This window comes from Linderina pennispora, assembly GCF_002104995.1.
Source record: "Linderina pennispora strain ATCC 12442 chromosome Unknown DL89scaffold_23, whole genome shotgun sequence".
NCBI classification, from domain to species: domain Eukaryota; kingdom Fungi; phylum Kickxellomycota; class Kickxellomycetes; order Kickxellales; family Kickxellaceae; genus Linderina; species Linderina pennispora.
In genome coordinates this window covers 1-21,239 of record NW_024468271.1, presented here as the reverse complement: position 1 = coordinate 21,239, position 21,239 = coordinate 1, and the positions used below count along the sequence as shown (strand labels likewise).

The 21,239-nt window shown below is 55.8% G+C and overlaps 15 protein-coding genes across 15 annotated transcripts; 11 read left to right on the top strand and 4 right to left on the bottom strand.

The window, feature by feature from the left end:
* Positions 1-112: 112 nt before the first annotated feature.
* DL89DRAFT_227408 (glutamine synthetase/guanido kinase) lies at positions 113-2,531 on the top strand (the record flags this gene model as incomplete). Its single annotated transcript, XM_040884852.1, has 3 exons — positions 113-346; positions 467-761; positions 934-2,531. The coding sequence occupies 3 exons, from the start codon at positions 113-115 to the stop codon at positions 2,529-2,531; spliced, it is 2,127 nt and encodes a 708-aa protein (XP_040739776.1).
* A 141-nt stretch (positions 2,532-2,672) lies between these two features.
* DL89DRAFT_296002 (putative translation initiation factor) lies at positions 2,673-3,790 on the top strand (the record flags this gene model as incomplete). Its single annotated transcript, XM_040890703.1, has 3 exons — positions 2,673-3,251; positions 3,286-3,414; positions 3,446-3,790. 3 exons carry the CDS (start codon positions 2,673-2,675, stop codon positions 3,788-3,790), a joined length of 1,053 nt encoding a protein of 350 aa, XP_040739775.1.
* A 135-nt stretch (positions 3,791-3,925) lies between these two features.
* DL89DRAFT_310577 (uncharacterized protein) lies at positions 3,926-4,909 on the top strand (the record flags this gene model as incomplete). The annotated part of the gene is made up of 1 exon (XM_040890964.1): positions 3,926-4,909. One exon carries the CDS (start codon positions 3,926-3,928, stop codon positions 4,565-4,567), a length of 642 nt encoding a protein of 213 aa, XP_040739774.1. The 3' UTR covers positions 4,568-4,909.
* Positions 4,910-5,366: 457 nt separating this feature from the next.
* On the top strand, positions 5,367-7,129 carry DL89DRAFT_270724 (phosphatases II; the record flags this gene model as incomplete). Its single annotated transcript, XM_040888804.1, has 1 exon — positions 5,367-7,129. A coding segment is annotated over exon 1 (1,589 nt), but the record flags the coding sequence as incomplete, so codon positions are not given.
* Positions 7,130-7,191: 62 nt separating this feature from the next.
* On the top strand, positions 7,192-8,133 carry DL89DRAFT_295999 (uncharacterized protein; the record flags this gene model as incomplete). The annotated part of the gene is made up of 1 exon (XM_040890702.1): positions 7,192-8,133. One exon carries the CDS (start codon positions 7,192-7,194, stop codon positions 8,131-8,133), a length of 942 nt encoding a protein of 313 aa, XP_040739772.1.
* A 30-nt stretch (positions 8,134-8,163) lies between these two features.
* Positions 8,164-9,224, bottom strand: DL89DRAFT_325498 (pseudouridine synthase; the record flags this gene model as incomplete). Its single annotated transcript, XM_040891524.1, has 4 exons — positions 8,897-9,224; positions 8,627-8,842; positions 8,213-8,584; positions 8,164-8,178 (listed from the first exon to the last, which is right to left on the bottom strand). The coding sequence occupies exons 1-4, from the start codon at positions 9,125-9,127 to the stop codon at positions 8,164-8,166; spliced, it is 834 nt and encodes a 277-aa protein (XP_040739771.1). The 5' UTR covers positions 9,128-9,224.
* A 13-nt stretch (positions 9,225-9,237) lies between these two features.
* On the bottom strand, positions 9,238-9,811 carry DL89DRAFT_97838 (uncharacterized protein). Its single transcript, XM_040892308.1, has one exon. The coding sequence runs from the start codon at positions 9,776-9,778 to the stop codon at positions 9,344-9,346; it is 435 nt and encodes a 144-aa protein (XP_040739770.1). The 5' UTR covers positions 9,779-9,811; the 3' UTR covers positions 9,238-9,343.
* Positions 9,812-10,052: 241 nt separating this feature from the next.
* On the bottom strand, positions 10,053-11,528 carry DL89DRAFT_286843 (glycosyl transferase; the record flags this gene model as incomplete). Its single annotated transcript, XM_040889891.1, has 3 exons — positions 10,053-11,096; positions 11,178-11,360; positions 11,451-11,528. The coding sequence occupies 3 exons, from the start codon at positions 11,526-11,528 to the stop codon at positions 10,053-10,055; spliced, it is 1,305 nt and encodes a 434-aa protein (XP_040739769.1).
* Positions 11,529-11,570: 42 nt separating this feature from the next.
* Positions 11,571-12,381, top strand: DL89DRAFT_310571 (uncharacterized protein; the record flags this gene model as incomplete). The annotated part of the gene is made up of 1 exon (XM_040890963.1): positions 11,571-12,381. A coding segment is annotated over exon 1 (339 nt), but the record flags the coding sequence as incomplete, so codon positions are not given.
* DL89DRAFT_97825 (uncharacterized protein) lies at positions 12,215-13,509 on the top strand. The gene has a single exon (XM_040892307.1). The coding sequence runs from the start codon at positions 12,387-12,389 to the stop codon at positions 13,266-13,268; it is 882 nt and encodes a 293-aa protein (XP_040739767.1). The 5' UTR covers positions 12,215-12,386; the 3' UTR covers positions 13,269-13,509.
* Positions 13,295-15,395, bottom strand: DL89DRAFT_270720 (uncharacterized protein). The gene is made up of 7 exons (XM_040888803.1): positions 14,990-15,395; positions 14,599-14,960; positions 14,267-14,503; positions 14,073-14,116; positions 13,759-14,050; positions 13,407-13,425; positions 13,295-13,380 (listed from the first exon to the last, which is right to left on the bottom strand). The coding sequence occupies exons 1-7, from the start codon at positions 15,342-15,344 to the stop codon at positions 13,346-13,348; spliced, it is 1,344 nt and encodes a 447-aa protein (XP_040739766.1). The 5' UTR covers positions 15,345-15,395; the 3' UTR covers positions 13,295-13,345.
* A 706-nt stretch (positions 15,396-16,101) lies between these two features.
* Positions 16,102-17,301, top strand: DL89DRAFT_260829 (uncharacterized protein; the record flags this gene model as incomplete). Its single annotated transcript, XM_040885821.1, has 3 exons — positions 16,102-16,145; positions 16,208-16,829; positions 16,897-17,301. 3 exons carry the CDS (start codon positions 16,102-16,104, stop codon positions 17,299-17,301), a joined length of 1,071 nt encoding a protein of 356 aa, XP_040739765.1.
* On the top strand, positions 17,302-18,062 carry DL89DRAFT_97806 (single hybrid motif-containing protein). Its single transcript, XM_040892306.1, has one exon. It carries the CDS (start codon positions 17,546-17,548, stop codon positions 17,996-17,998), a length of 453 nt encoding a protein of 150 aa, XP_040739764.1. The 5' UTR covers positions 17,302-17,545; the 3' UTR covers positions 17,999-18,062.
* A 451-nt stretch (positions 18,063-18,513) lies between these two features.
* DL89DRAFT_270719 (uncharacterized protein) lies at positions 18,514-19,125 on the top strand. Its single transcript, XM_040888802.1, has one exon. The coding sequence runs from the start codon at positions 18,786-18,788 to the stop codon at positions 19,002-19,004; it is 219 nt and encodes a 72-aa protein (XP_040739763.1). The 5' UTR covers positions 18,514-18,785; the 3' UTR covers positions 19,005-19,125.
* An 886-nt stretch (positions 19,126-20,011) lies between these two features.
* DL89DRAFT_97802 (uncharacterized protein) lies at positions 20,012-21,226 on the top strand. Its single transcript, XM_040892305.1, has 2 exons — positions 20,012-20,779; positions 20,861-21,226. The coding sequence occupies exons 1-2, from the start codon at positions 20,074-20,076 to the stop codon at positions 21,106-21,108; spliced, it is 954 nt and encodes a 317-aa protein (XP_040739762.1). The 5' UTR covers positions 20,012-20,073; the 3' UTR covers positions 21,109-21,226.
* The last annotated feature ends 13 nt before the right edge of the window (positions 21,227-21,239 follow it).

Genomic DNA, 21,239 nt, shown 5'->3' with positions numbered 1-21,239 from the left:
TGTTTCGGCCGTGTCCGGCCCCAAGCGCGAGATCATGTATCCGCGCCGCGCCGACGGCAAGCCGGTGTATCCGTCGGAGATGTACGGCGAGAGCGTTTTCACCCTGAAGACGATGGCCAAGTCGCTGCCCAAGCCGATCTTCGCCAGCTTCCTGAAGCAGCGCCGCGGCCGGCATAACCTGGACAAGCCGACGGCCGATGCGATTGCGCATGCGGTGCGCATCTGGGCCATGGATCGCGGCGCCACGCACTTCACCCACTGGTTCCAGCCGCAGACAGGCACCACCGCCGAGAAGCACGATGCATTCTTGAGCCTGGTCACCAACTTTACGCCGGGCGGCGAGGAGGTAAGACGCAGCGTGTTACTACCATTCCCTACAGGCCTGCCGCGCTGTGGGATGGGAGAAAAAGCGGGGGAGGAGGCTGTGATGCTCACATTTCGTTCGGCTTTTTATTTCGCATTGTAGACAACTCCCATTGACCTGTTCTCGGGCAGCCAGCTGCTGCAGTCGGAGCCCGATGCGTCGTCGTTCCCGTCGGGCGGCATGCGCACGACATTCGAGGCTCGTGGATACACGATCTGGGATACGTCGTCGTCGATGTTTGTGCAGGATGGCCCCAACGGTACCAGCATTCTGTACATCCCGTCGGTATTCATCTCGTATAACGGTGATGCGCTCGACGAGAAGACCGTGCTGCTGCGCTCCAACGAGGTCCTGTCGCGCGCTGCCTGCGACCTGATCAACCTGCTGGAGCCCGAGGGTAAGTCTATTGCTCACAGTCATCCGTATAGGGAGGGGGCCGCGTATTTGGAGAAAAAAATTTTCCCCTTCATTTTGCGATCGACCAAGCCCATGGTCCCAGGCACCGTGATAACGGGTGAGGACGGGGAAAGATAGGATGATCCGCTGATTGGTATCTGTGATTATTGTAGCCCACGTTAACCACGTCTACACGACGCTGGGAACCGAGCAGGAGTTCTTCCTTGTTGACCGCAACATGTACTCGCTGCGCCCCGATCTCAAGATCACCGGACGCACGCTCGTGGGCCAGCTGCCGCCGCGCCACCAGCAGCTCGAGGACCACTACTTTGGCCGCATCCCGACGCGTGTCATGCGCACGATCAGCGAGCTGGAGCTCGAGTGCCTGCGTCTGGGCGTGCCGATCAAGACACGCCACAACGAGGTGGCACCGGCGCAGTTCGAGGTGGCTCCGATCTTCGAGGAGGCGTCGGTCGCGGTGGACCACAACCTGCTGACCATGGACGTTCTGCACAAGGTCGCGCACCGGCACAACCTGCGCGTGCTGTACCACGAGAAGCCGTACAAGGGCGTCAACGGCTCGGGCAAGCACTGCAACTGGGCCATTGCCACGGACCGCGGCGAGAACCTGCTGGACCCGACGGTCCGCCCCGAGACCAACTACCGGTTCATCATCTTCCTGCTGGCGGTCCTGCGCGGTCTGGAGCAGCACGCGCCGCTGCTGCGCGTGGCCATCTCGTCGTCGTCCAACGAGCACCGTCTGGGCGCCCAGGAGGCTCCCCCCGGCATCATCTCGGCGTTCCTCGGCGACCAGCTGAACGAGGTCCTCGATGCGATCGAGCAGAACCGGCCGATCAAGAACTTTAGCGTTCCGCAGTTCCAGTCGATCAAGGTCGGCGGCACCGTGCTTGACGTCAAGGTGGCCGGACTTCCGCACATCGCCCGCGACCTGACCGACCGCAACCGCACGTCGCCGTTCGCCTTCACCGGCAACAAGTTCGAGTTCCGCGCTGTGGGCTCGAAGCAGTCGCCGTCGTTCCCGGTCACGGTGCTGAACTGCGCTGTCACTGCCGCCATCGGCGAGATCACGCAGGCGCTCAAGGAGCAGACCGGCGACAAGCCGCGTCCGTCGACCGAGGACAAGCTGGCTGTGATCCGCAAGTTCATCAAGCTGACCAAGCCCGTGCGCTTCGAGGGCGACAACTACAGCGAGGAGTGGGTCAAGGAGGCCGAGGCCCGCGGGCTGCCGAACATCAAGTCGGCGCCCGAGGCGTTCACCTACCTGAAGAAGCCCGAGCACGTCGAGATGCTGACCAAGACCACCGGCATCTTCACCGAGAACGAGCTTGACTCGCGCTACTACATTCTCAACGAGCGCTACGCCAAGGACATCCTGATTGAGGCCGAGACCCTGAAGACCATCATTGGCCAGCAGGTGCTGCCCGCTGCCTTCGAGTACCGCAAGACCCTGGCCGAGTCGGCTGCTGCCCTCAAGACCGCCGGGGTCGAGACTGCGCCCGAGGTCGACGCGCTGAACGAGCTGGCGCCGCTGGTGTCTGCCCTGCAGAAGGAGTACAAGAAGCTGTCGGACGTGATTGTCGAGTTCTGCGACGCCCACACCGAGGACGCCAACGTCCACGCCCAGCTGGCCTACAAGAACGTCGTCCCGGTCATCGCCAGCGTGCGCGACGCCTCGGATGCCCTCGAGGTCGTCATTGCCGACAAGTACTGGCCGCTGCCCAAGTACACCGAGCTGCTGCTGACTGTCTAAGCACGCAATTTTCCTTAGTTCTTGTTGGTCATCAATCACACTTTAATTTCAAGCAGTGCTGCTTATCTCAACTCTCTTTTTCTTTCTTGGAACCTTTTGCTATACCGCTGTTTTTTTCTTTCTTTCCTTCCGTCAATAGCCATGTCCGCCCAGAGCCGCCTTCAGGCCATCGTTTGGAACCGCCCCAAGCTCACCATCCTCAACCAGCTCCTGCTGCCGCACAGCAGCGAGTACATTGAGATCCCCGACAGCGCCGCCGGCCACCACGCCATCGTGACTATGCAGACTCGCGGAGCCCCAGCCATCGCCATCGTCGCAGCCCTGGCCCTGGCCGCCGAGGTCAGCGCGCAGACCTTCGGCTCGGACGACGAGGCCCGGCAGTTTATCCACGCAAAGCTGGACTACCTGTCGACATCGCGGCCCACGGCGGTCAACCTGTTTGACGCCATCACCAAGCTGAAGAAGCTAACCAACACGTGCTCCAACGTCGCCGCAGCATACGTGGACGCCGCCGAGCAGATGCTGGCCGACGACATCTCCGACAACAAGGCAATTGGCGCCAACGGCGCGGCTTTCATTGAGCGTCGGCGGCCCGAGACTGTGCCCCGGATCAAGGTGCTGACGCACTGCAACACCGGCGCACTGGCCACCGCCGGCCACGGCACTGCTCTGGGCATCATCCGGTCGCTGTACCAGAAGGACGGGTCGGTTCTTGAGCACGTGTTTTTCCTCCGAGACCCGGCCCTACAACCAGGGCGCGCGGCTCACTGCCTACGAGCTCAAGGAGGAGGGCATTCCGTCGACGCTTGTCTGCGATTCTGCAGTCTCGGCATTGCTGCGCAGCGACCCGTCTATCCGCGCCATTGTTGTTGGTGCTGATCGTGTGGCCGGCCAACGGCGACACGGCAAACAAGATCGGCACGTACCAGCTGGCCATCACCGCAAAGTTCCACGGTGTTGATTTCATCGTCGCTGCCCCCGTCACCAGCATCGACCTGGGCCTAAAGTCGGGCAGGGACATTGTCATTGAGGAGCGCAACATGGACGAGATCACGCAGACCGCTGGCTTCGTGAGCGAGTCGATTGGAGGAGAGCTGGTGAGGCAGACGTTGCAGGTTGCGCCGGTGGGGACCAATGCATGGAACCCGAGCTTTGACGTCACGCCCGCCGAGCTCATTACCGCGGTGGTTACCGAGAAGGGTGTGTTTGAGAAGAGGGGCGCCGAGTTTGATCTGGTCAGCGACATTGCCAAGGCCTGATGAAACCCTCTCCATAAATACCGGTATTTTGCCTGAGTCAATATATTTGTTAGGGTATACATCGCAGCGGTCAGGAGGAGCGAGCTACGCAGCCATTCCGTTCTTTCTTTCTTTCCTTTTTCCTTCTTTCTCGGCATGGCAACAAAACACGAAAGAAACCAGGAGGCGTCCGTGTACATTGGGAACCTGGACGACCGAGTCACAGACGAGCTGGTGTGGGAGCTGATGGTGCAGGCCGGACCCGTCGTAAACGTGCACCTCCCCAAGGACCGTGTCACCCAATCCACACAAGGCTACGGCTTCTGCGAGTTCCAGAGCGAGGAGGACGCCGACTACGCAGTCAAAATTCTCAACATGGTCAAGCTCTACGGCAAGCCCATCCGCGTCAACAAATCCTCTGCCGACCGGCGAACCCAGGACGTCGGCGCCATCCTGTTTATTGGCAACCTGGATCCGGATGTGGACGAGAAGCTCCTGTATGATACCTTTGGCGCATTTGGCCAGATGGTGCAGAATCCGAAGGTCTCGAGAGACCCCGAGTCTGGCAACTCCAAGGGCTTTGCCTTTGTCAGCTATGCCAGCTTCGAGGCTTCGGATAAGGCGATTGAGGCGATGAACGGCCAGTACCTGGCAAACAAGCCGGTCAGCGTGGACTATGCACTGAAGAAGGATGGCAAGGGCGAGAAGCACGGGTCGGCAGCAGAGCGGCTGTTGGCGGCCAAGGCTAAGAAGAGCGACCCGGACGCCCACCAGCAGGCGTATCCCCAGGCGTGGTGAAGGGATCACTGGCGTGATCACGCCGATGCGCAAAACAAAAGCCTGTGGCCAAGAGCATGAGCAGTCCACTGGTGACAAGGTTTTTTTTTTTTCTCATTATTCTCTTTTTCTTTTTAATTTTAATGGACCTCATTCGCATTACCAAAGTCGACCGCGTGCATCTGGTCTGTAATGGCACGCAGTATGTCGGGGCGGTCCACCTGACTACGCACCACATAATTTTCAGCGCCGAGGGACTCGAGCTTTGGGTAAGCGTAGAAAGGTGCACAGCCGACAATGCACAGCGCAGCCCAGTGCACTAATTCACCCCCTCATATGTCTAGGTTGGGTACCCGCTTATCCACTCGGCCATACTGAAGCGGCCACCCAGGACTGCAGCCTCGGAAACCCACGCCGGCAGCCAGTGGGTACGCCAGGGAACAGCCGTTCGGATCAGCGCCATCGCCATGGGAACAGGCGCCGCCATCGATGGCGCATTCAAAGGAGGAGCTGTCGGACTGGGCAATGCAGGGGTCCATTAGTATCCGCTGCCACCACTTTATGTTCCTGACCATACAGTGCGAGAGCGTGCGCCAGCTCTACGACATGTTTGCCACCATCAAGCACCTGTCGTGCGTGTCGGCAGCCAGCAAACTGTATGCGTTCTACTACCAGCCGCACCCAGAGTTCGACCCGCTAGGCTGGGGATGGGGCATGTACAGCCCGCAGCAGGAGTTTGAGCGCATGGGCGTTGGCAAGGAGACCGGCAGGCACTGGCGCTTTACCAACATCAACATGGGATACCAGCTCTGCTCAACGTATCCACCGATGCTCGTGGTGCCGACCAAAATCAGCGACACAACACTGACGTATGCGGCACGGTACCGCAGCAAGGGGCGCTTGCCGGTTCTATGTTACTTGCATCCAAATAAGGCCAGCATGACACGGTCCTCGCAGCCCATGGTCGGCCTAAAGCAGGCGCGGTCGGTACAGGATGAGAAGCTCGTGGAGGCCATCTTGGCGTCATCGGAGCCTGATGGCGTGACGCCGCGGTTCGACTACGAACGGTCCAACATTATCATTGACGCACGGCCCACCACCAACGCCGTGGTGAACCGGGCCGTGGGCGCTGGCTCCGAGAACATGGACCACTACAAGCGCTGTCGCAAAGTCTATCTGGGCATCGACAATATCCACGTCATGCGGGACGCACTGAACAAGCTCGTCGATTCTATCCAAAGCGACGACGGGTCGGACCGCGGTGTGGTGGCTAGGATACAGAGCTCGAAAACAAACTGGCTCAAGCACATCGAGAACATCATGGTTGGTGTCAAAACCATCGTGGAGACTATTGACCAGGGAAAGCACGCCGTGGTGCACTGCTCGGATGGCTGGGACAGAACCGCGCAGCTCACCAGCCTGGCGCAGCTGTGCCTGGATCCGTATTACCGGACCATTCAGGGGTTTGCTGTGCTTGTCGAGAAGGAGTGGGTGTCGTTTGGCCACCAGTTCTCGCTTCGCTGCGGCCACACCGGCCACCCAGGCCGCTTCAAGGTCACCAGGGCCTCCAGCAAGCGGCCCAAGGGCTCCACCGACGACACCGAGTCATCATCATCACCGGCGGCGGATAATAGCGACGTCGAGAGCAATGCAGATAACTCGGGTGCGGATAATGGCGCTGAGGCGGGAGGGTTCGATTTCATGCAGACTTCGTCGATGTTTGGGAGATTTGCGTCGCGTGCCTTCAAAACCGTGCAGTCGCGCGTGTCCTCGGCTATCCAGGCCGCCAACGACAGTTTGGATGACACTGACGACCCCGATCCGTTCTTTGCAGACTACCCCGATCTGCAGCCAAACTATGTGCCGCCGTCCTCAAGCGGGGAGGCAAAGTCTGGCGGCGGGTTCCGGCTTGTACGTTCCAAGCACGACCATGAGACCAGCCCAGTATTCCACCAGTTCCTCGACTGTGTGTTCCAGCTCTGGGTCCAGCACCCGACCATGTTTGAGTTCAACGAGCGGTTCTTGCTGGATCTATTTTACCACCTGTATTCGGCGCAATTCGGCACGTTCCTGGGCAATAACGCGCGCGAGCGGGCCGATGAGGACTTTGCCGGAAAGTCAAAGAGCATCTGGTCGTGGGTCGGCCAGAAGATGAAAGAAAACGAGGACGCGTATCGGAACGATCTGTTCAACGAAGATACAGTCGCGGGCCGCGAGAGGGTCATTCTGCCCGACACAGGGTACATACAGTACTGGTCTGCGCTGTTTTCGTGCCATGACCCAGCGTTGGCTGATAGGGAGGAGACTTTTTCTGACGAGGCCGAAACTGAAGGCGAACAGGCTGCCGAGGTCGAAGAAGCCAAGGAGGAGGCTGGAGGAGAGGGGCAAGCGACAGAGGCTGCTGCAACGAGTGCGCCGCCTGTGGCTGCAGCTCAGGAGGCGACTCCCACCCCAAAGTCCCGGGCCACTGATCCGCTGACTGCTGCGCTCGAGGAGATGACCATGGATGGCACCAATGTTTGGGCTGACTAGCAGGGGCCAGGTCCCACATTACTCTCGATAACTCTGTACTTTTTTTGCTCAGGCCCAATGGTTTTTATAATTTTAGAATATACACACGTCGTTTCTACTCATATCCCTACCCAATGTCTGCCTTTAGTGCCCGCACGTACGCGCTACCCGAATGCCATTCGGTGCCGCGAAGCAAGTATGAACCTGCCCAGAACTTGAAGGGATCGAAAAAGTCTCACCCGGCGCGACAGGTTGCCAACCCGGTGTTTAAAAACGTGCTCGGGTTTGACCATGGGTCGAGCCTCAACACGTTTGTGCGTTTGACCGCAACTATTCTAAGAACTGAGCTCTGGAACGACCGCATGCTGTTCGAGCGCATATTCTACCGTAACTGGAACCAGCACAAAAACTCGGTCTACTTCCGTCGCGTCTACGAGCTCCGTCGCGCCCTCCGCATTCTCGATCGCGTCAACATAAAATCCTTGGTGGACACAACCATGGCAGCGTTTTTTGACGCTGGCACAACCAAGGGCCAGCGCAAGACATCCATGTGGACAGCTCTGCCTTGCCAGCACTATATGACAGCCCTGAGTGGACGGGTCGCCAATGTTGCGCTGCTGGTGGCCAAAATCCGCGAGATCTGCCAGAACGTGTATGTACAGTTTGCAAAACAGACCGCTGCGACGCTGTTTATGCCGCTAGCCATGGTTATGCAGGGACTTGTTGCTCGGATGCACATGGTCCTGGGTGTCTGGCACCAGGATTTGTGTGCACTGTACAGAGAGTTGCTAACATGGCTACCGTGTTTGCCCGCATGCCCAGACAGTCTCAGCGGGAGAACAGAGCCGCTAGCCAAGAAGCTGCCGAGCCTCGAGAGCCTGGTGGTGAAAGAAAAAACGACTGCCAAGGTCCAAGCAGATATGGACAAGTCGGCCAAGGAACCTGTGCAGTCTGCAGCATCAGTCAAGCTGTCAGAAGATTTGGGCGACCTTGTGGTTTCCAAGACGAAAAAGGGCAAGAAGCGCAGCATCATGGATCTTTACGACGACGACGATCTGGGCGGTATTGTAGAATAGCAATTTATCGCTTTTGCGCAAATGAAACGCCTAATGAGTGGAACACTGGCGACCAGAACTCTGGGAACGGTGCCTGCACAGTGACCATCTCCGGTTTGGAGGAGCCCAGATTCGGAATGGCAAGCTTGAACAGATGCAAATGCATCTGCGCTGATTTCACCATGCCCTTGGGCGTGTATTTCGAGTCGCCCAGTACAGGGCATCCAAGCACACCAGAGCAGTGCACGCGGATCTGGTGCTTGCGCCCAGTCAGAATGTCAAACTCGACGATGGACACGGTTGTTCCGTCGTGCTTGCCTGTCTTGAGCACCCGGAACTTTGTGATCGCCTCCTTTGCCCTATCTCTGTTCTCGTCGCTGGCGGGCACCACGTCCACGTTCCTTTCCACCAGCGGGTGATCGATGACGCCCTTGGACATGGCTGGGATCCCTTGCAGAACAGCGACATACATCTTCCTGACCGTCCTGTCCCGAAATGCCTTTGTAAGCTGGACCGCCGCTAGTCGTCCACGTGCCACAGCCAGCGCGCCTGACGTCGGCAGGTCCAGCCGATGCACCAGCTTGTACCCTGACTCCTCGCTACTGTCCACCGCCCCCAGCATAGCGTCAATTGAATCCCCTTTCCCAATTTTGCTGCCTCCCTGACATGCAATCCCGGAGGGCTTTAGAAATACTGCCATTGCCTTGTTCTCAAACAGCACTGGCAGTTTCTGCGGTCTGCTAGTCACGCAATGGGGATCTTTGGCACGCATATTACTGTCAACTGGGATGCGGATGCGCATGCCTGGGAACACGCGGTCAGAGCCAGTCAGACGCTGGATTGTCCCATCGGGGTGCACCTCGGCTACGGTCTTTTTACGCATGAGTTTGTACAGCAGTGGCGAGGGCGCCGATATGTGCTTGAGAAGGAAGCGGTCGGCGCGCATGTCGATAGCGTCAAGGGGAACTGTCAGTATCCGCGACTCTGCACGCCGAATTGCCGATATTTTAAACATAGTCTGGGATGGGACTGCCGCGGCGAAATAGAGATATGGCGTGCATTACCCAATGCGGCTGGCTGGTATTCTGGGATTGGGCACTTTGATAGAGCAGAGCTGAATGATGGGTTGAATATTTCCAACATATATATTTTCAACTAGCGTGCTATGGCATATAGAATGGTTCACCAGCAGACTATGTACACTACAACTCTTTGAAAGCAAGGATGTCGCTCATGGTATAAAAGCAGGCTTTCTTACACAGCTGCTGCAACAATATCGAGAGGAGCAGGCAACGGTGTAATTATCTTGGTCGTGTTTGGCCGGAGATCGCGTGCAAGCGACATGGCGGGGTTCCTGGTAGCGTCGATAGCCATGCTGATGAGTCAAAAAGTCGAGAAAGCTAAAGGGCAAAGAGAGAAGAGAGCAGCAGCTCTGGAGTCTGCAGCATGCACAGCGGCAGGAGGAGGGACGGGGGAGGGTAGGGCTGCTGGCTTTCTTTTCGTGGCTGTGTGCTTGGTGTCGGCTGGAATCCCTGTTTTTCTTGCACCTCGTTGCGCGGCTGTCTGGCTCCCAAGCCTGCCTGCCTGCCTGCCTGGGGCTCTGTTTGGCCAAGGCTTGCGCCAGCATGAACTGCCAGTGCGATAGAATGCGGATGCGTATCTGCATCTGCTGCACGCGGTTTCTGGAATGGCTGGATTGCCGGATTGGACCAAGGTCTGCTTGCCTCGCACGAACCAACGCTGCCGTGCCTTCATTATTGCGCTGGGCGCGACAGTCATAAACCGCCAGCATCAATTAGCCACCGCACAGACAATGTGCGCCGCTTCCGCCGCTGCGCATGATATGCCGTCGACAACCAGCCTGCGGTGGTAATAGGACCCAGTGTCAAGCGTCTTTTTATTTGTGGTCAGTGGAACAATTAGCACGGCCGCCGTCCATTCTAGCCCACCACCGGCACCGCCATGTACACAGGTCCCGTGTGAACAGGCTCGGTCGCCTCTGGGTCCAGCACCATCTGCTTCGACTCCTTGTAGCGCACAATGCAGTAGCTCTTCTCGACAAAGGAGCGCTGCGGATCGCACACGCACTTGCTGCGAATGTTTGAGCCCGACGGACACTTTGCCACCGCCGGGTGGAAATATCCGATGTCCTCGAACCAGTGCGTCTGCGAGGCGTTGAGGAACAGGGCTGCAGCAATCGAATGCACCGGCGCATCGCCCCACCGCTCGTAGAAGAACCCGCCCGCGCGATCCAGATGCTGGAAGTATGCCTCGTACTCGGGCGACCGGTAGAACGACAGGTCGACGATCTCAAAGTTTGTCCAGAAGTGGCAGCCGTTGTAGTTGCCGGCATCGTCCAGCAGCCAGCGCTTCAGGTTGGCGGGGCTCACCATGCCTGGGTGCTCGGCGATAAAGCCCATGGTCGTGTTCCACAGCGTCGCCACCGTGTCCATGAACTCGGTCATGCCAATGACCCAGCCGTACTTGAGCCCGTTCTCCTTCATGTACACGAACGGGTCGTACTCCTGGTCGCAGAAGAACTCGACGTCGGGCTCGATGCGCCAGTAGAACTCGAGGTCGGCCAGCAGCGGGTGCTTGTGGATGAACCCGCTCTGGAACCGACACATCTTGCGGTAGCTGTCGCTGCCGCCGTGCGGGTAGCGCGCAGTCCTCTTTACCACCTCAAAGCGCTCGCGGTCGATCCACTCAGGCATGCCCCAGCTCTCGCTGTCGAGCTCGCCAAACGACACGTTGGCGCTGGTCAGGATGCGGACGCCTGCCTTGAACTCCTCTGTGAACGGCACATCGTTGAGGAATATGTATGGGTAGTTGAAGCGCGAGTTGAAGCGGTCCTCGATCTGCCGGATCGTCTGCCGCATGCCGAGCAGGTCGGTGTTGCGCACCAGTGCGACCAGCGCAGCCTTGACCGGCTTCTGGCCGTGGGGGTGGTACTGGTCGAGGATTTCTTGTTCGCTGGCATGGTCCTCGCCTCATCGGCGTCGTAGTCGTCGTAGATCTGCTCTGCCTCCTCGGCAGTGTTGTGGGCGAGATCGACTGGCGCACACGCAGGCTGGGGCGTCCGGCTGCGACAGCTCGTACTTTATCTGGCTGATTTCCTGCAGAGTCAGGTTCCGTGTGCCGGCAATGTACCCTGCCAGGATGCCGATTACGAGCGTTGGGAGGTATTTGAGGATGGCGCGGCGGTATCGTGAGCTGGTTGTCCTGGGCACAAACATGGCTGGGCAATTCTATGTGAAAACGAGCAAAAGGGCGGGGATACTGGACAGGATGGGCTGCATCCGGTGCTGCACCAAGCAGGCTGCTCTGGTCTTATAGACCACTGCTGGGCAGGCTAGTGGCAGTAGTAGCAGGGGTGGGACTGGCAGCAGCAGTAGCCACCGCATTTGGGCCAGCATTCTTGGCTCTCGAGCTGGCATAGACGTCAGCTCAATCATCGAGCGCGATGCTGATCATCAGTCGCAGCGATCCCACTATGCCTAAACAACTTTCCTCTTGTGGGTAGCACTGGCTCGTGCCTCTCCTCTTCGCTCGTCCTCGCATTAGCCCAACCGGTGCATACCTGTACTTTTATAATTCGCCATGTCCTCATTTGCCGCTCATGCACCGCGAAAGCGCCAGCCCGACATAGCCGCAGAGCCCGATAATGCAGTGAAGCGCCAACGCCAAGCTGACGTCGGGGACGCAGTAGCAATGGCCGACAGCGCCCTCTCCGCACCCATTACTGCCAATGCACCGGAGCCGGGTCAGCCTACACATGCTGAGGACATATACATACGACAGGCGGCACCTGCCTTTGATAGTGTACCAGCCGTTCTGCCAGGTGAACACAGGGGCACGGTCTCGCTGTCGGATTTTGCCGGGCAATATCTGGTGATTGTATTCTACTCTGGCGACTTTAATCTCCGATGAATGCGGCAACTATTGCGCAGTACAGCGAGCACATCGATTCCTTTCGGCAGATGGGGTGCAGTGTGCTTGTGTGCTCGACAGACTCAGGAGTATGCACATGGTGGTTGGCAGAAGCAGGCGCGTATCAATGGCGGCATTGGTCCAATCGCACTACCGATGCTGGCAGGATCGCACCCGTCCAGGTGTCGTTGCAGCTTTGGCGTACTGTGCCCACACAGTGGGCAGGCGCAGAACAGCATATTCATTATCGACCCTTCCCAGAACATCAGAGTTGCCATGGTTGACGAGAACGCGGCCAAGTTCTCTGTGAACGATGTCCTGCAGCTAGTCAGCGCTCTTCACTCATGTCCACGGTAGGCGAGGCGGCTAAATGGGGGCGAGAGCGGATGCTGTGCTGCCGATCCAACATGCCCGGTGGGACCATCTGTCCGGTGAGAGCATCTGACGAGACGAACGGCCTGTTGATTCTTTGCCTTAATCGTTTGAATATAATCAGCACTGCTTTTTTTCCAAGCACCCCGTCTGTAGCGCGCATAGCTCTTTTTTCGTCTCCACTTTGCAATTCAACCAAGCAATGCCCCGTGTCGCTCGCGAACGTACAAAGTATCATACTACCAAGGCCACAGCAGCAGCAGCTCCCCCAGTCAGCGCATCGGCTGCCGGACAGAGCCTCTTCTCAGGCTTGTCTGCAGCCTTGGCGAAGCCAGCGGAGAAGGAGGCTGATATCGTTTCGGCCCCTGTGCCACTCGTTCGCCGGTCCTGTGTCGAGTAACGATATTGATGGCGAGGAGAATGAGGACGGCGCTACTGGGCGCAAGACAAAGAAGGCGAAGCGTGTTGACCGGCATCAGAAATGGATGGAGAAGATGCAGGCGGCGCGCAATGCTGACAGGAAGCACAAGCAAAGGAAGGGACGGTCTACCAACAAGAGCGCACTGATCCGCGGAATGGGCGGGCTGGAGGAATCGCTGCGAGAGATCCAGGCCGACCAGCTGGCTAAGGATCTGTTTGCACCAGCAAAGAAGGCAAAGAAGGCTGCTGCTGCGGGTGGCACCACGGGTCCGCTGCAGCAGGGACCCAAGTCGCTGAAGGCAAAGCATAAGGCGGCGATCAAAGAGGAAAAGCGCTTTGTCCAGATTCTGGGCCATCCGGCGTTTAAGGCCGATCCGCTAGCGACGATTCGGCAGCATCTGGCAAACTCGCTGAATCAACAGCAGCAGCAGTAGAGCCAACAGTAGGTATTTTGTTTCGTTTTTATAGTGAAAAAGGCTACAAAAAAGCTGCTTAATTGCGCTGGTCTTGACTAGGCGGCGGCTTCCAGTGACTCGTCGGCGCTGTCTCGTTCTTCCGTCTCTTGGTGGCACGATCCTCCAGGTCTGATTCCTCAGCAGGATCGTCGATGTCAACTGCATCGCTGGCCGCTTGTTAGAAGGTGAAGCGGCTGCCGAGTTGACGTGGGTCTCGGGCTCTTGGGCAACATCGTTGTCGGTGACATTGAACACGATGTCTAGTTCATCCACAGTCTCCTCATCGAATTCAGCACCGTCGTCGTTAGTTGCTTCAACTGCATCATCATCCTCGTCATAGGCTTCTTCCACCTCATAGTCGGCGTCCGCCTCCTTGTCCTCACCATTGCCGAGGTTGTCGGCCAGAAGATCCGCCGTTGTGCCTTGCTCAGCCTCGGCAGTTGGCGCATCGTCTTCATCATCAGCCGACTCTGGGAACGTGCTCAACAGCCTCCTCTGAGAGGGCAGCCGGCTCGGCTTCATCGACAGATTCGGGCTCGACGGACCCCTCGACGGTGACAGGATCTTCCGAGGGCGGGATGACTGCCTCGATGGATGCCTCGTGCTGGCTAAGTGTGTGCATGATGTGCTCAAGAGTGCTCTGAACGGAGTTGCGGGTATGGATGACAAAGGCAAATGACTCGGGTGACGGGCAGTAGTTACTGGCAGAGGCAGATGTGAAATATGGCGAGCTTGCTAGGCCAGAAGGTAACTGGCTCTCCCTCCACCACGGCAGCATGACACTTATATAGCTGGGCCAGAGTAATTTCGAAGCTCTCTTGGTCGCGCTACACGGGTAACGGCAGAACAATATGGCGATGGTGTTAGTAGCAAATGAAAGCAGAAACGCGTAAACATGAAGGCGGCGGAGGGGAGGTCCCTCTGGCCACCCGCCATTCCGAACAAAACAAACCCGAAACGCACGAGTCCCCACTTACCATATCGATTTTCAGACCCAGCGACGGAAATTCGAGCGCAATTTCAACTTCGTCCTTGAGCAGCGTGTCCGTGTGCAGGTTGTTAATAAGCTGCGCAATCGACATGTGGAACAGAACATGCTGGTACTCTGCGTCATACGATGTCTGCTCTGGTCCCAGGTACACCATCCAGTCGCCTTCGCAAAATACCCATGTTACTGGAACCTGCGCATCTGGCACCCGCCGGGTCGGGTCGGTCTCCAGCGATAAGCGCAAGCTCGGCATCAATAGCCGCTTCGATGTCGGCATCGTCAGTCAGGTCTACCACCTCGTGCAGGACTTGCACTTGAGACCGTGCGGATCTCCTCGATTTCGGCCTCAACATCTGAGTCTTCATAGTTGACAAGCGCATCGTCCTCTGTCTGGTGGTCATAGACGCTGTGGTCAACAGCGTGTGTGCCCTCAACGTCGTGCACGAAATCTGCAGGTGGGAGAGCTGGCGACGTGGCCGACTCGAAGGGATCCGTGACCAGCGAGTCATAATTATCGGTAGCCGCAAGACTATCATCGGTGCCGGCTGTGCGTAACGCAGGAGACCTTATCAACTCGGCGGGAGTTCCAGCAGGCAGATCAGCGCCATTGGTATCTTCGTCAGCGTGGCCCGAAGGCGCTGGGGCTAGTACAGATACCTCAGCAGACTCGGCTGGGTTCACTGCTGGCATGCCATCGTCACCTTGTGTCCACTGAGGCTGTCATGGAGCTTTTCATCATCAGGCAGACTAGAGCTGCCGGCATCCTCAGCAATACTATCGGGCTCAATCAGACTTTCTTCTGTGAAGTCGACAAGCTCCTCTGTGTGTTGGCCAGCACCCTCGGTATCGCTGTGGATGGCGGTGGCAGTTTCTGTGGGCGGATTATCGACCAGCATTTCAAAGTCTGCGTCATCCATATTTGCATAGTCAAACTCGTCACCTGGCAGCGCCGGGGACTCATTATGTTCGGCATGCGCCGCAGCGGGTGTGTCTGAGTCAGCAAAGTCGAAATCCACCAGCCCGAAATCGTCGTCAGCCGCCGGCTCTGCAGTGTCGTAGTGGCTCATTTGCGCGTGGTCAGCTATGTGGGTAATTCGCGGTTTTGTGTCAGTGGCGAGATTCGTTCTGCGGTTGCTTACCTGGGCGTGATACAGCAAATGCGGCAAAGGCGAGGGTAATGAATTGAAGTGTCGGGAGCAGAAAAAAGTAGCAGAATATTTCAAGTGAGCCCTCTGCGTATTTTTCTCTGTTGTGGTGTCTCGGCCGAGTCGAGCCGACTCGCTGCGATTCCAAGCGTCCAGGCAGTCACAGGACGCGATGGGTCCGCCGGATGCGGAAACTTTCCCATGTTTATCTTGTTTCGTGGGAACGAGGCAACCAGACACCAGGCAATGCAGCAGAACCGCGGCGCCAGTTAAATAGAAACGGGATGCCGGCTGTCTTCTTCCTTCCCCTCTCCCACCGACTAGTTCGTTACTTGTGCACTATTTCTCTGTTCTCCCACTCTCAGCAACACCATGATTTTCTCGACGCTGACAAAGAACCAGCCGCTTATTTCGGGGCTGCGCAGGTTGCACACGACGTCACCGGCTAGGTACTTTGGTCCGTGCAAGACGACAGAGAAGACGTTCGACAAAATCCTGATTGCGAACCGAGGCGAGATTGCGTGCCGCGTCATCCGCACCGCCAAGCGCATGGGCATCAAGACGGTCGCCATTTACTCGGACGCCGACGCCTAGCTCGCTGTTTGTCAGAGAGGCTGACGAGGCGTACCGTGTTGGTCCTGCACCTACCAACCAGTCGTACTTGAATGTCGATGCCATCATGGCTGCGATCAAGGAGAGCGGCGCCCAGGCAGTGCATCCGGGGTACGGATTCCTGTCCAGAGAACGCCTCGTTCGTGAAGCAGCTCGATGAGGCTGGTGTGAAGTTTATTGGCCCTGGCGAGTACGCCATGGGCGCCATGGGCTGACAAGATCCAGTCGAAGATCATTGCAAAGAAGGCCGGAGTCAACACAATCCCAGGCTATGACGGCGTCGTACGCGATGCACAGCATGCAGTCGAGATCGCCGAGGATATCGGCTACCCAGTCATGCTCAAGGCGTCTGCTGGTGGAGGTGGCAAGGGAATGCGCATTGCCCATACAAAGGAGGAGGTGCTGGAGGGCTTCAAGCTTGCTTCCGACGAGGCACTCAGCAGCTTCGGCGACAACCGGATTCTGCTGGAGAAATACGTCGAGGAGCCGCGCCATATCGAAATTCAGATTATCGCTGACAACAAGGGCAACGTGCTGTGGCTGCCCGAGCGCGAGTGCTCGATCCAGCGCCGTAACCAAAAGGTCATTGAGGAGGCACCGTCGACGCACCTGGACCCCGAGACTCGCCGCGCCATGGGCGAACAGGCTGTGGCCCTGGCGCGCAACGTCGGCTACAACAGTGCTGGCACTGTTGAGTTCCTGGTTGACAAGCACCGCAACTTCTACTTCCTTGAGATGAACACCCGCCTGCAGGTAGAGCACCCTATCACCGAGTACATCACTGGATTCGACTTGGTGGAGGAGATGATCCGCTCGGCTGCGGGCTTGCCGCTGACCTACTACTGACCAAGGCAATGTCAAGATCAACGGGTGGGCTATTGAGTCTCGTGTATACGCTGAGGACCCCGAGAAGTACCTGCCCAGTATCGGCACGCTGTCCAAGTACCAGGAGCCAACAAGCTGGAAGGTTGAGAACAATGTGCGGTGCGACAGCGGTATCACTGAGGGTTCAGAGATCTCCATGTTCTATGACCCGATGATTTGCAAGTTGTCGACCTATGGTGCTACCCGCGACGAGGCGATTTCAACCATGAACCATGCGCTGGACAGGTACCTGATCAAGGGCGTGACGCACAACATCCCGCTGCTGCGTGACGTCATCTCCAACGCTGACTTTGGCAAAGGCAAGATTACCACTGCGTTCCTGGCCGAGCACTATCCCAGCGGCTTCAAGGGCCACCGTCTTGACGCCGACCACCACTGTTGAAGCTTGCTGCCTCATCAGCTGCCCTTGAGCTCATTCGTCCAAATCAGAGAGCAGTCGGCCAAGGCGCTCCAGCAAAATGTTGTTCCTGCGCCGGCCACATCGTCCGAGCTTGTGCTGCTCATTCCGCAATTCCAGGAGGATGGGTCAGTTGAAAAGCTCGAGGTCACCGTTAGCCTGAAGCTGACGTCCAAGACCGTTGACCTGCAGGGAACCAACGAGTTTACCGCGATCACCACGCTCCCTGATGGCTCGCAGCACGAAGTCTCATCTTTCTGTCACTTGGGATGTCGACGAGCCCTTCGTTGAGGTAGTTAAGCGCGACAGCGAGACAACCAACATCACGCTCCAGTACCTTGATCCACTGCCTCTTGGATTCCGCGTCCAGTATCTCGGTACCAAGTTTGACATTGACATCCTGAGCCCGCGCCAACGCGAGCTGATGAAGTTTATGAAGGAGAAGGAAAAGCTCGATACCTCGAAGCTGGTCCTTTCGCCGATGCCTGGTACCATTGTGTCTGTTGCTGTCAGTGCAGGTGACGTCGTGGCCGAGGGTGCCGAGGTCGCCGTGGTCGAGGCGATGAAGATGCAAAATGTATTGCGTGCCCCGCGTGCTGGCACGATCAAGGCAGTGCATGTCAAGCCCGGATCGACAGTCAGCGGTGAAGATATTCTCATCGAACTCGAGGATGAGAAATAGCTGTTCTTTGGATGTTGGTGATATTATCAAAGCAATACAAAAATCCAATGTTTTCCCTCTGTTCTTACATGTTGCGCATGTAGGATGCAAAGAACAGGCGCGTGAATGATACACAGACGGCAGCTGTGTAATATTAGCATGTTTTATCGTATTATTCACTCAAAGCCTGAGGTGCTCTATCAATTGGGTCGGCACTCCAAAGATAAAACGTAATAATTGAGATATAACGACAAATAAGAATATTACCACAGGACCTAGGTCTTCTCTGTTTACAATGCATATGAACATACATTTTAGGCACTGCCCGTCAACCAGCGTCAGAGTGCTTCCTGTTATCATTTGGAGCTTGTTTATATTACAATTATTTTATCTCTATTCCTTGCTACAAATGAGGGGGTTTAAAGACAATATTTCATTGTAATGAGTTGAAATATATTTCACCCATGAAGTATAACTACCAAAGTAGCACTACAGCTACTCTGTTGGTTTCGCTCCAATGAAAACAACACCCAAGGTCAATATTGACGTGTTTGTATTGAGTAAAAGAATAAACCTGTGGAAACAATCTGTATCTCTGTTGCATACGGCCTTTTATCTGCGCGTTCTGGGGGGTGGGCTTCATTCCTTCATGGTTGGTCACACGTGCCCGTACACTACACATCAATAGCTTTAATGCTATAGGGTTGACCAGCAGGTATAGATATTATACAAAACACAAGCAGCAGGTCTAATAGCATGTGAAAGGGTAGCACGACTGTCGCTGCGTCTGGCCAAAGTAATTGCTATCATGTATGATACTTTATTTGCCTTTTATTACCGAGAAAATTCCTCAAAAGACACTAAATTGTCTTTTCAAAAGTCCTTCGTTATGGTGTTTGACTGTCCTACCACTGTTCTCTGCCTAACCCTGACCCGGAGAAGCAAGGGACTGCTTGGTATTGGAGCTACAAATCTGTTTTGCTCACTAGACAAACTGCCTAGGTCAGACAATCACCTGCTTCCCTGAGGGCTTAGGGGATACAAACCATGCGCACTATTCAGGCGGTATACCATGGAGGTCAATCGATAGAGTGATAATGCGTCCCCAAGCCACTCGAAGTATTGTGTTTCTGAGTAAGTGGCAGGCGTGCCTCCTAGACTATCAATGCACGCAATAAGTGCTTAGCTGGTAATTTTAGGGTGTATATCTATACTGGGCACTATGGGCTAAAAAATTTGCTCGTGAGAAAAGGTGGTGCGCTGTCAGCTTGTCTTGATTTTTGTGGCGTAGCGTTCACTCATTGTCATTTGATATGCGTTTTCCTTTATCGTCTAAATGGCCGAAGCTTGCAATCAAACTTGTATGTTTTGCATGCATATGAATTCAAGTTGCAACAGGCAATTTGCTAAGTGTGTTGGGTAAATCCCAATTTTCTTGTGCTTGACCGTCTCCAACGCCTATCCGTGCTACACTTCCACATCCCAAGAACCACATATGCTAGCATATCCAGTTTAAAGCAGTTGAATCATGTGCTATGTGACTTTATCATATTTGAAAAAAGCCAACCACCCAAAAACTCAGCCGCCAGCTGGAGCAAATGCGTGACATGTAGCACAAATGCACTCAACAATGAGCCAAGTACTCGCTCACACGCCCCTTTATAGCCGCTGTCGAATCTGTAAGCATCATGTCAATAGCTGGGGTGTAGGGGCACTATCCTAATGGACAACACATCTGAGCCTCTCTGAATTGTGCTTGCACTATTTCTTGCACATGGGCTTGGGAACAAGGTGTCTGTTTCTCACAAAGCTCCCTGGGTGTGTACGTTTGGTACCAGAGGCGCTTGAATGGATTCACATGCCAAACATGAATACAATGTCAAAGCTGTCTTGACCTGTCGGGTACAGTGAGGTCAGTTACAGGCAGGCACAGCAAAGTAATCCATTGCTGGAGTAGAGACGCACCAAATTTCCACAAATACTCGCCAACCAGCCTAAAAACTCGAGTTCACCCTACCGAGAATTTCTCAACCACTCCATTCAACCAAGCTCTATATCGGTTTTGACTAGCTAGTACTCAATACTTCCCTCACCCAATGGTTCACTACCAAGTTACTATCCATGGGGTTGCTATCAGTATCCCAGACAAGGACTCTGCTCATGCAGAAGCTCTTGTCGCCCGTTTTCCGTACGAGGATTCGTCATTTGAAATCGAGACTGTTGCACGCTTTGTAAACTTTGCTGCAACCGAGGACACCGATGTCGCTGTCGCTGCCTTCCAGTACCTTCACCAAAAGTACTGCTCGATTGACAACATACATGTCGTTGTCCAGCAGCTCAAGCTCACGACCGAGCAAGCTCAGTCTGTCATCAAAGGATACTACTCGGTCTGGGATGTGCTTGAATCCCGTGAGATGCTGCCCGATGTCCCCCGCCCCGCGCTCTTTACCGACGACGGGGTGAAGCCAACCGCTATGTTTGGCGGCTACGGCGGCATGGACAACTATCTGGACGAGGCTGTCTGGCTTCTTGACGTCTATCACCCACTTCTTGCCGACTTTGTCGCTGAGATGGCTGAATTCTTGCTGGTCACAACGCAGGATTCGCCTTTCACACGTGTTTATAATCAGCCGATAGACCTCATGGGCTGGCTTCTTCACCCCGAGTCGCGTCCGAATATGGATCTTCTCGCTGCTATCTATATTGCGTCGCCAATCCTAGCTCTAATCCAACTGATGCACTTGATGGTCTTGTACAAGACACTCAGGATTACCCCGGGCGAACTTTCTCAGTCATTCAGAAGTAGGTATCGGCAGAATTATGTGCCACATTGATATCATTCTCTGAAGCAGCTATGTACTAACTAGCCACTCCATATCGTAGGTGTCATATCTCATAGCCAAGGCATTGCTATTGCGACAATGATTCCGACGGTGACTGATGAAAAGTCCTTTTACGCAAAGTCGAAGAAGGTGCTGGGCACGCTTATCGCTGGATCCTATGCGATTCAAGTTGCTGTCCCCTCGAGTCAGTGGATACTGATACTGCTGCCAATGTTGTTCCGTCTGACGGCAAACCATCACCCATGGTGTCCATCCGTGGTGTTCCTCTTCCGGCGCTTAAGAAGCTGATTGCTCAGTTCAATTCCTGCTACCTTTCGCCCACCGATCACGTCTACCTGGCGCTCATCAACACCTTTGACCTATTTGTTGTCACTGGGTCGTCTGAAGGTTGTCGTGCAATTTGTACCAGTTCCTCCGCC